Raw genomic sequence first — 12442 nt, forward strand, 5'->3', positions numbered from 1 at the left:
GTTTCATGTCTACTATCCAATGTGATACTTTTCTATATGATTCATTTGAATATGAATTGGAACAAACTTCCTAAGTCATATTCATTTGCTTTGGCCAAAGACTTACGAATCATATCTTAGAGTATTCTCCTTCCACCATGGAAGGTTAGAGATCCCTTGTTGTGCATTCATATGCCTACATGACTAGATAGCTTGACCCCAACAATGCCGTGGACACTCCGATGGAATGCCATTGACATGATCAAAGATCAAGGACCTAACCATTAGACATCTATGATGCCTCAGGTCAAAGGACTACTTTGCATATTGCAACTTTCGAGTTCTTACATGACATGTATGTTCGAACTCTCTTTCGATCGTTGTTCAGTGTACTCGATTACTCTTTCGAGCACCTATGTGTTTGTCTTAGTGTCCAACACCTATGTGTTTGTATTAGTGTCCAACACCAAATGACTTGAGACTAGTCATACTCAAGCTTGAGTCGACATAACACATACTAACCTTAGCGGATTGTCAATACCCAATTGGCAATCCTATGGCTAGGAACGTTTTAGGAATGAACATAAGAGAATGGTCTCGATAATCTAACTCACTTAGATCACTTGTCTCTTAGATCAAATACATCCCTTGGATTCCCTTATTACTTAAACACATGATACAATAAATAGTGATCAACAATAAGCTTTGCCCTTCATTAAACATATAAAAGTTTAATACATTAAGTATTCCAAAAAGCTATTACATCAAATGAGTGACTTTGTGGGCATACTTCTAACACCAGATTGAGTCTACAAGAACAAAGACAAAAAAATGGTTGTGAAACCAGGCATCCAGGGGAGGGGCGGGTAGGTTCTCTAATGATCAAGTTAGTATCTGAGAGAGAATATGAGCATAATGCTTTCAATGGGAAATAAGCGTCTCTTACATTGTGAGGAGTCGAGGTGCCTATTTATAGGCATTCACAATATATCTCTAGAACACTCTGCCAACTGTCTGAAGTGTCAGAGTAGTTAGAATCAGATCTATGGCTTAGAGAAGTCAGACCATGTGCATTATGGCCTGATGCTACAGTCCCCCATTAGATAAGTAGTTAGGGTTGGCAGTTGAGACTTAACTGGACCTCATGACACATGAGTGGATAGTGGTTGAACATAACATGGAGAACTTACGTTGAATGGCAAACTGGAACCTCATCCATCAAAAGTCTGATGTATATTTGTCGTATTCATAACAACCTCGACCGCGTCAATTCCCTACGCAACTGTCCAACATCTCTTCCCTATTCGACTTTCCCAGATAGTGGGGTAGCGGACAACATACTCTCATAAGGGGACAAGGATTGTCTGCCCTCATTTTTTCCATGCTCTTCCATGCTCTCCTGTTTTGTGTGGTCACGGTTAAGCCATGTTAACATTTTATATGAATTTTTTATAAAGATAATAAGACAAAAATGAATAGTAATATAAAATGTTGACGTGGCTTAACCGTGACCACACAAACAGAAGGGCATGGAAGGGCATGGAAAAAGGGAGGGTAGACAATCCTTGTCCTTCACAAGGACTCTGGTTATTGGGTATAGACCCTATGTGGCGGTAGACCACATACTCCCATTAAGACTTCAGTCAATGGGTCTGTTTAGAACCCCTTTCAATAACCACCCTGAGTCGACGGATTCGTGCAATTAGATTGTCGTTATATGGCTCAAGTAGCTCTACTCATTTCGAATGGACGTGGATCTTAATAGGATCTAGATTAAGGTGAAGACCTAACCACCATACGAATCACTGTTGTGGAGAGCTAAAAAATATGATCTCACATTTATATTTACACACACATAGTGTGTGGCTTCATCTATTGTCAAAATAAGAAAATTGATATAATCAAAATAAGAAGATTGATATAAACAAATGCTAGTTAAAAATTAAATGATACAGTCTTTTTGAACAAGCGATATTATCTACATAAAAGGGAGCGGGGAATGTGCTAAGCCTTACAATGAGTTAACAATAATGTGGTTCGAATTCGTCCTTAGCGACTTACAAGTGAAGATGAATACCATTATACCGTAGTACTAAGTGACTTAAATAATATAGTCTTTGCATACTTCAAAATAATAAAATGTGTGTGGACGCAAGCTACACGTGTCACATCCCGACTCGGAGCCCCACTACATCATGGGCTTGACTTCGTCGTAGCATAATATTGTCCGCTTTGGGACCGACCACGCCCTCATTGTTTTGTTTTTGGGAACTCACATAAGAACTTCCTAGTAGGTCACCCATCATGGGATTACTCTCGCGCGAACTCGCTTAACTTCGGAGTTCCAATGGAATCCGAAACTAGTGAGCTCTCAAAAGACCTCGTGGTATATGGAGATGAGCATGTACATATAAGGTATAGAGGATCCACTCCCCTGAACAATGTGGGATGTTACAACATGCAACTTTCAAATCATTGTTGAAGTTACCTACGCGAATTTTTTTACGATTTGATACATATTTTTTGGAAATAAAAAATCTGATATTGAATGATACATATTTTTGGAAATAGAAATAGAAAATATGATATTACATTCAATATAACAACTGTAATTAATTCAAACAGATACAAACACAACTCTACATTTACATTCCAGATGATATTTTTGAATTTTGTGTTTTCTTTAATGAATAAGAGCGTTTACCAGAAAAAAAAAGAAAGAATAAGAGCGGGAAAAATCAAATTTGGAAGAAAAAGAGTTTCACTTTGGGTTTTTTTATTAATACTCCACATTTTGTTGACTTCACCCCACATAAAATTTAATAATAAATAACTCATATATCTTGATATAAAATGACTATTTAAGCCTTAAATAGTACACTCCGTAAGTTCTTTTAACAGCAAAGCCTAATAATAATTCAAGAACATGTTGAGATCGATTTTTCTTGTTTTCGAGCTGTAGTCTAAGAGTTCAAATTTGAAAATAAAAATTCTGCAAATTCCGATATCACTTTTTTAAAGATAATTTTCATAAGCTGGGGGTGTAATCGCAAATGCTACAAGGAACCCATGAGATTTTTCGTAAGGGAAATATATTGATGTTGATACATGCATAATCATTAATTATGAATCAAAAACTGATTCCATTTGGCAGTTAAGAATGTCTGGAAAAGAGAGTTTCATTTCTCATTTTTTCGGTTGAAATGAGAGACTTCAAGAAGAGAAAAGCTAGCTGAAGTTTGAAATCCCAGAGCAAAATAGGATAAAAATGTAAGAGGTCAAACAAAAACAGCTAAATTATACAGATAGCAATACACTAGAAGCTAGGCGCATTTTATTTCCTGGAATTCGACAAACAGAAGCAATTCTTTCTAACACTGGATAAATCTCCCAACAAGGCAGCAACAACCTTTCTTATTTCCTTGTGGGGTGTAAGGGTAGTGTAAGAAATTATGTGGGATGAATTAAGATAATTTTTAATTTAAAAATTAAAAGTAGGGTGTTTTCAGTACTTGGGGTGTGGTCAACAAAATATGCGGTGTTAATAAAGGACTTGGATTGTCTGCCCTCTAATTGTGGTGCCCTCCCCGTACCCTCCTGTTTTTGTGGTCACGATTAAGCCACGTCAACATTTTATATTACTATTTCTTTTTGTTTTATTATTTTTATAAAAAAATAATATAAAATATTGACGTGACTTAACCGTGACTACACAAAACAGGAAGGTACCGAAATAGGAGGGCAGACAATCCAAGTCCGTTAATAAAACAACCCGTTTCACTTTTTATTATTATACGAGACTTGTATCTTGTGGTGGAACTTGCCACGTGTCCTTTGGATAAGGTCGTAGTTGAAACCAGTAACGCATTTTATATCCAACTTACTCCCACCGACATTTTCCCACCTCCGTTAAACCCTCGTAAACCCCCCAAAACCTCCACGACCACCATGCTCACCCTCACTTCTCTCCTTCTGCGCCCCGCCCGCCACTTCGTCAAACCCCTCTCCACCAGAACCGCCTCCACCGCCACCACTCCTCCGCCTCCTCTCACCGTCCCCCTCTCTCACCCCATCTACCTCATATGGTCCGCCAACACCTCCCTCGGCAAAACCCTAGTCTCCACCGGTCTCGCCGCCTCCTCTCTCCTCTCCAATCGCCACCCCCGCCGCCGCTCTTTCCTCTATCTCAAGCCCATCCAAACCGGCTACCCGGCCGACTCCGACTCCCATTTCGTCTTCTCCAAACTCACCTCCCTCGCCCCCCGCCGCTCTCCCCACCTCTCCCTCCTCGCCTCCAATCACGTTCTCAAGGCCTCTGCCTCCGCCGCCAGCTCCATCTTAGCCCCCCAAATTCCGCCAAATCACGGCAAGGGCATGTGTGATTTGGACTGGTGTGAAGAGAGCAGGGTTGATGGTGGCAATTCTGGGAATGCTCCGAATTCGGAGCTGGTTTGTAAGACAATGTACGCTTGGGGAGACCCTGTCTCGCCTCACTTAGCGGCTGAGAGAGAAAGTGGTGCGGTGGAGGACTCGACCTTGCTCGAATTGCTGCAGAGGTGTTTGGAAATTGGGTTTGGAAAGGAGAAAATGGATTCTTTCTGTGTGATTGAGACCGCTGGTGGGGTTGCTAGTCCAGGGCCTTCTGGATCGCTTCAATGTGACTTGTACAGGTACTTCAAATTCGTAGTTGATAACATATGCTCTGTATATCCTTGTTATTGTTATTCTTTTAATCAGTCAAATTATAAATGTGAGAACTTGGTGCATGTGTGCAGACCTTTCCGTTTACCTGCAATTCTTGTTGGAGATGGACGGCTAGGTGGTATTTCTGGAACCATTTCAGCTTATGAAAGTTTGAAACTCAGAGGTTATGATGTTGTTGCTGTTGTTCTTGAGGATCATGGCCTTGTAAATGAGGTTCCGTTAGGATCATATTTTCGAAACAGGTAATCTGATTACTTTTTTTTTTTACAGTGGCTATATACTGATCTGTATGTACCTATATGTCAACATGTGGACATAATACGCAAACATGGCTCGCATATTTGCATTTCATTGCCTTTGAACGGATATGATAATAATGTTTTTGTTGTCGGACGTGTTTAATATCCTTCTACTCATGTAAAAATCCAGATATGGTAACTGTTATAATTTTTTTTTAGTGTTCCAGTACTTGTGCTGCCGCCTATTCCACAAGACTTGTCAGATGACCTTGTGGAATGGTATGACGATACTCAGAATGTATTTGATTCGTTGATGGAAATAATGCTATTAGCCCACTCTGAACGAATCAAGAGATTGCATAACATGCCGAAAAGGGCCGTAGATGTTTTTTGGTGGCCATTTACTCAGCACACATTTGTACCAGAAGGAGATGTTACAGTGATCGATTCACGCTGTGGTGAAAACTTTTCAGTCTTCAAGGTTTGTGTATGTGGCTTCACAAATTACCAATGAAGGCAGAATATGTCATGCTCGACCGTTTGTTGTTTCTTCCTAGGTTATAATTATAATTGACTCTTTCCTAGCATGCCTACCTAACTTTTGGTTTATTTCATTTTAGGCTCGGAATGATGATGTTATGATTCAACAATTTGACGCATGTGCAAGTTGGTGGACTCAAGGACCCGATGCTACTTTACAGGTCATCTTTATAAATATCTTTCTGTTAAATGTTTTCACTGGGACTCGATTTCAATCTAGATAATTGGTGGTCAGACTTTGACATAGTTCACAATCATCTTGCAAATTTATAATTTCCAAATCCTTGATTGTGTCATTCCTGGAATGGATGCCTATGATAGTATGCATCTTGTAAGTTTATTATGCTGTTGCCCATTTGAATCGTTGTTAATTCACTCGCTCTCTTTTTTCTTAGACTATTTATAATGTTGTCCATTCGCACCTTTTGGTCTATCCAACTGGTGTTGAACCCTCTCATTGAGAGCAAATATTTTCTGTTATTAGTTTTTGGCTTCCATATGGATGGTCAGGACAAAGACTGTTCCCCCTGTGTTCACACTTTTCAATCTTTCTTGGGTTTTTTTCGTTTCTTTGTGTTTTTAGTTTTGGAAGTTATATCTCATTGACACTGATTGTGCCTCCCGGTTGTTTCAATAAATTTATTAATAAAAGTACAAAAGAATAATATGCAATGCCTAAAGTTTTTTAATCTGGTTTTTGTTTAGGTGGTTTCAGACTGAGCTTGCAAGGGATATGGGTTATGCCGCTGCAAGATTTGGGCATGTGATGTTTCCTGAGAATGTTTATGAGCCAGCCTTAGAATGTGCTGAACTTTTGCTTGAAGGTGTTGGAAAAGGTTGTTATGGTGTCGCTTTTATTCCTTTAATTTCTTTTCTTGTATGCTGTTTTCTGTATTCTTAAAACATACTTGTTCTAACTTTTCGGTGCTTTATTTTTTGGGTAATGAATCTTTTATTTGAGTATTATCTGTGGTACATGCAGAATCAAAGTTTGTTTTAAAATATCTTAAATTTGTCATCTATATTCTACCTGTTTTCCTTATTTTTTCTACATTTGCTTATATGCGACTGATGACCATTTATGCAGGTTGGGCTTCTCGAACATATTTTTCGGATAATGGATCGACAGCAATTGAGATTGCATTGAAGATGGCGTTCCGTAAATTCTCTTATGATCATGGAATTCTTTTAGATCATCTCAAGGATAACTCAGCTGAGAGACATCCGGAGCTTGTGGTGGGTCACATTAATTCTTCTCTTCATCTACATAACCACTGTCTTTATCAGATTAGACAAGTACTTCTAATGCGTGATTTCTAACTTGATAAAAGCTCTGTTCCCTGAAAACAGTAAAAGAAACAGTTTTGTTGGTCAAAAAAGTCGTAAGCTTCTCTGCCTGGCGCACATTGTTGTTCAACCTTTGTATCTGTACTGAGAAACTAATAATCTATTAACACAGTTGTAAAATAACATACTCCAATTCCAGCTTGACATACTACTTGGATGGTGAAGTATACTCAATGAGTATCAGGTATTTTTTAATAGATAGCATCTAATATCTCTATCCAAAAAATATTTTACATAGCAATGAACTAAGAAAGTGTGCACTTTCAGAAATTTTCTGATTGAGGCTTGATGTGAACACCTACCTCTAAGCCAGCATTAACTAAGCAGTCTTCTAGGCATTATTGGTTTAACATAATTTGTGGAACATGTGTTATGATGTGAATCAACTAATGCACAACTGCATTGTGGTGAGTGAATCAAATTTTGTTGGACTATCCCTTTCATTAATTGACTTAGGAGTAAGACTAATAATATGTCTGTTTTTCCTAGTGTTAGCTTGACCGTATTTATATCTTTTGCAGCATAGTTTGAATTTTCAGTATTTTCTTTAACAATAATAGAAAGGGTTGAGAAGACAAATGGTAGTGAGAGCACACTATTTTGGAAAAATTTATAAATTTGGTACCCCATAGAGTCGAAACTTAGAAGGATGTCCTGAATTCAATGTTCTTCTCTCCCCTGTTTCACGTTTACAGATAAATTAACCTTTACCTGCTGTATGTTTATTTATTTTTATTTGTGATTGGTAGGCTACCTTTTGCACAGGTAGGATTCATTGCCTTGCCTATTGTAGTGATCCATTAATGTGATGTAATCTTGGAGTTATGGTGAGAATTTTCTTCAATTCTGTTGACCTAGGAGTTGTATATTTCAGGTCCTTGCTCTGAGAGGATCTTATCATGGCGATACTTTGGGTGCTATGGAAGCACAGGCACCATCATCTTATACAGGCTTTCTCCAACAACCATGGTATGGGATGTTCTGTTACAAGCAACATTACTACATTTCTTCCAAATCAATAAATGGTATTCTTGACTGTCTATCATTCATTCTCTTGCAAGACATGTAAATATCAGGTATATATTCATATGTAAGAATTAGACATCAATGCCATAAGGAGGGCATATGCCATTTCGTCACCTTGATCATTTATTTCTTGATTCCAGAGTTGTGTCTAGGAATATAGACAGATTTTAGCATTATAGAAGAACCTTTTCAAGATTTATATATTTTACCTGCAGGTATAATGGAAGAGGTTTTTTCCTTGATCCTCCCACAATCTTTTTGTACAACAATATGTGGAGCCTTTCGCTACCTAAAGGGTTGGATTCTCAGATTTTGGATCTTAAAAATTTGAGTAAGAGACCTTTCTTGTCACAGTTAACCTATTATATTCAGACCTGTTAATTCGGTTACATTTTCTTACATTTTGTTGGCACGTCTACAGCCTTCTGTTCCCGTGATAATGTTTTCGACAAGAGCAGGGACAAGTCAGATATTGCTGCTCTTTATTCAACACACATATCAGAACAGTTATCAAAGTTCCCTGAATCAAAAGGGTTAATTGGATCTTTGATTATTGAACCAGGCAAGGTTACTCATATCAGTAACTTTATTCCTATTTCTGATTGGATGCGATTGCTGTTTTTTGTTTCTTTCTTTATCAGTCAGGTGATATATTTAATAATGTCTCTAATATTTGGATAGGCAATGAAATTTCACTTCATTCCGAAGATGAAATATAGTTAATTATGAATTCCCAAGCCCGACCTTCATTTACTGAATCTGCACATTTTTTTTTTTTTTTTTGAGCATTGTCGCTTCTGAGCTACCACTTGTTTTACATCTTTGAGACGTCTTACATTTGAAGTTCTTTTATTGGGCTTTCTTCTAGTCTATAAAGTGAGCACAGCTGTGTTTGGCGTCTATTGTTCGATGAGGCTGAGAATTATGACCTGAGTTAACTTTTAATAAATAAAGATTATATACCCTCAGTTGCTTTATGTCTTTCCCTTTTATATGTATTTAGCAATTTTTTCATTCTTTGTTTGGAATTGTTCTGTAGTCATACAAGCTGCCGGAGGAATGCATATGGTTGATCCACTTTTCCAGCGGGTTCTTGTAAATGAGTGCCGGACTAGAAATATTCCCATTATCTTTGATGAGGTGTTCACTGGTTTCTGGCGGCTAGGAACAGAGGTTCGACTCTCTTTGTAACATTTCATGCTCTCCTTAAAAAGTTTCTATATGTTTTATTTAATTGATTGGGAAAGTTATTTTTGTTTTACAGTCTGCAGCAGAATTACTATGTTGTTTTCCAGATATAGCATGCTTCGGGAAGTTGCTGACTGGTGGGACTGTGCCCTTGGCTGCCACATTGACTACAAGTGCCATATTTGACTCATTTATTGGAGACTCAAAGGTAATTTATTGCGGTGTACTGCCTTGTATGAGAAGCACTTCATTTTATTTTGAACTTGGTTCGATTGTATATGTTATTATACATTTGTTTAGCATTATTCACTCTAAAGACAAATCATGAATAAACAGATTAATATTGGCCAGTATAACGGCCTTTTGAAGATAAATTATAATTTTATTGGTTACATTGGAGGGAATCAAACCCTTGACCTATAACCCATTATTCTCTCTCTCCGTCACCACTTGGGTTAACCCCCAAGTTTTTAATGGAATTTGTTGTCTCTATTTTAATATTTTGGACCTACATTTGGTGTTATGCATAGACTAAGAAGCCCCTGCTGTTGATTTTATAGCTAAAGGCCCTTCTGCATGGACACTCATATTCTGCACATGCCATCGGGTGCACAGCAGCTGCTAAATCCATAAGATGGTTTAAGGATTCGCAGAGAAATCCTAATATCACGTCCAAAGGAAGCTTGCTTAGCGAGGTATGTGTAATATCATTTACTTGTGCTTGTGTCACACTTGTATGCTACAAAATACAAAAGGGGTAACTTAATGTTTTTTCATTACTGGGATTTAGTTAATTACGAGACTAAAAAAGGGCTTTACATGAAGATGGTCATTAAATGATTCCATATTTTAATATGGTGGTACTGGATTCCTAAATTATTAACTGCTGAAACTGTTTATATTAAATTTTACCAAAGCCCGCTGTCTTTGCTCCGTCATTGTGCGGTATGTTTTTAGCTTTGCTTCCTTTTATTTTCTTTGACCACATGGCATCACGTTCAAATGCTTGCAGTTATGGGATGAAAAGCTAGTGTACCAGATCTCTTCACATCCTGCAATTCAAAGAGTGGTTGTGTTGGGGACACTCTGTGCTGTAGAGCTTCGAGTAGAAGGCTCCAATGCTGGGTATGATCGTATTACTCCATCATTTATATTTTATGTGGTGCCTACCATGCATATTTGTTATTTAGATTTGATTATACATGTTATACCATTGAAAAGTACGAGTTGAAGTATCATGTGCATGTATTGAGTCTATTTGTTTATAAACGTTGTTTGAAATGTTTTGTTCTATGGATGTTGAATAGGTATGGGTCACTCTATGCAAGCTCTCTTTTGAAGAAGCTCCGGGAAGATGGAGTTTACATGAGGGCGCTGGGACATGTCATATATCTCATGGGCGGACCCTGCACGTCTCCTAAGGTTTGCAAGCTAGTACTCGTTAAAGTTTGTAGAAGACTCGAAGAACTTAGCCAAACTGAAAACGATTAAAATATCTGCAACTGAGAATTCAAGTAATCTATCCACAACTTTCTGTTCTTGTTTGTTATTTACATTTATCTCATGTGTTGTTCGCATGCCAATTGCTTTTAGCCCTAATAATGCCTTCCCTCACCTGCTTATGAACAAGGGAGGGAATGTGACAGTTCATCTGCTTATATTTTGTATAATTCGATTGGATGGGGGAAAACAAATAAGGGAAGCAAAGTTGATGTATTCTATCTGATCTTTTTATATTGTTGTTTTAGGATAAATGAGTTATGTACTACAAATTTTACAAGGACTATTTGTTTTCGTCCTACATATTCATTCCTTATTATTTGTATATCACAGTTTAATATATGTGCAAACATAACTCAATAAAATGCAATAAACATGAATTTGTGCACATGAGTAATGTTGATTTGTTCGTTGGAAGAAGCAAGGAGTCAAGGGTTTTCCTTTTGCTTCCTTTTGCTTCCATTTTTTTCTTGTTGTATAGTATTATAGTCTTGGCTGCTCATGGTTTTGAAGGAAGTCTTCCTCAAAACACTTATGACTGTTTCATGCTTATCATTAGAAACACTTCATGTTGTAAATCACTCTTTGAAGATCATGGTTGTTTCGTCAGTCAACCGCGGTAAATAATAAATGGTTTGAAATACTTTAATCGATTTTATCTTTGTTTTTATATAGTAAATGACTTGGAAGTTTTTATTGATTTTTTGTTGAGATAATCTTTACAGACTGAATATAATAAAAACGATTCCGACTGTAAGTAGAAAGTTTTGTAAAACGACCACACACTGTTTTGTTTAAGATATTCTGCACAATTTGTGTAGAGCCAAGTTTTCTTCCTCATTATCTAGTTTCCCTTATCATCCTCCTCTTTCTGACCCTACTCTTGAACTCCCACTAATATGTCCCAATGGTTGGAATGAGGATCTCATCTGGATTTTCTTTATAAGATCATAGAAATTAATTTATGGAAAAGGATCCTCGTCGAATCTTTTTCCTAGGAATCCCGTGATCGTGATTGTGTATCGTACATCATGAGGTCAGAAATTATTTTAAAATTTTAAAATTTAAAATTAAATATAAATAGTGCCTAACTAAAACTGACCGCATGATGTACGATGAACGGTTACAATCGCGGGATCTCTAGGATCCATATGAAAAGGATTCGGCGAGAATCCTTTTCCTTAATTTATATTAGTCATTTATTTACATCGTACGGTCAGCTTTTGTTAGATATTATTTGTGTTTAATTTTAAATAAAAAATTCAAAACGCTTTCTCATTGTAGAATGACTAATGAACGAATATGATGAAATAATCTTTAGGATTTTAAGGATTCGGATAGATTTTATTCCCAATGATTGGAGGGTGGGATGTTTATACTGCCTGCGGTGGCATTTAATATACCAATTATATCCCTCCAGCCCCTCCATAACTGGTGCTGCCCTATAAATATCTTTTGTCAATTATGCCATAGAGAGATACCACAACAAATTCAATAGGTTATTTTTCTCTTTCATCTCTTTTTTCTTTTCTTTCACGTCTCTGATTTTCTCGTTGAGAACTTTTTTTTTTTTTTTTGAAACAAACAATATTATATATGCTAAGGAGTGAGAGAGTAAGGTAAACTTTACAATCGGCCAGTTATAATAATGTTGTTCAAACTCTTTTTTAACGAGAATCAAACATAAGACATTTTACTTAAAAATGAAAAAAAAAAAAATTAAAGACATAATAATATATATTGTTGCAATCCTATTAGATTAGGAATGTGATTGTGTAAATCCTAGTGTATCTAAAGATATCTTGGAATATTCTCTAGGGTTAGACATTATCCTATTAAAGTTGTAATCCTATTAGGGTAAGGAATTAAGTTTCCCTACTACTATAAATAAAAGCGCAATTAGACGAGATGACACACAT

The 12442-nt window shown here is 36.9% G+C and overlaps 1 protein-coding gene across 1 annotated transcript; it reads left to right on the forward strand.

Annotated features, from left to right (window-relative positions):
- Positions 1–3867: 3867 nt before the first annotated feature.
- On the forward strand, positions 3868–10911 carry LOC126596178 (bifunctional dethiobiotin synthetase/7,8-diamino-pelargonic acid aminotransferase, mitochondrial). The gene is made up of 14 exons (XM_050262696.1): positions 3868–4649; positions 4755–4925; positions 5142–5403; positions 5543–5623; positions 6178–6298; positions 6550–6698; positions 7684–7778; positions 8051–8166; positions 8257–8397; positions 8875–9008; positions 9100–9231; positions 9584–9718; positions 10036–10148; positions 10331–10911. Exons 1-14 carry the CDS (start codon positions 3928–3930, stop codon positions 10512–10514), a joined length of 2556 nt encoding a protein of 851 aa, XP_050118653.1. The 5' UTR covers positions 3868–3927; the 3' UTR covers positions 10515–10911.
- The last annotated feature ends 1531 nt before the right edge of the window (positions 10912–12442 follow it).

This window comes from Malus sylvestris, chromosome 13 (assembly GCF_916048215.2).
Source record: "Malus sylvestris chromosome 13, drMalSylv7.2, whole genome shotgun sequence".
Taxonomy (NCBI): Eukaryota; Viridiplantae; Streptophyta; class Magnoliopsida; order Rosales; family Rosaceae; genus Malus; species Malus sylvestris.

Coding starts and splice junctions, on each gene's coding strand:
- LOC126596178 (XM_050262696.1), top strand. CDS start 3,928: ATGCTCACCCTCACTTCTCTCCTTCTGCGCCCCGCCCGCCACTTCGTC. Junction 5,624..6,177: donor GACCCGATGCTACTTTACAG/GTCATCTTTATA, acceptor AGGTGGTTTCAG/ACTGAGCTTGCAAGGGATAT. Junction 9,232..9,583: donor CATTTATTGGAGACTCAAAG/GTAATTTATTGC, acceptor TTGATTTTATAG/CTAAAGGCCCTTCTGCATGG.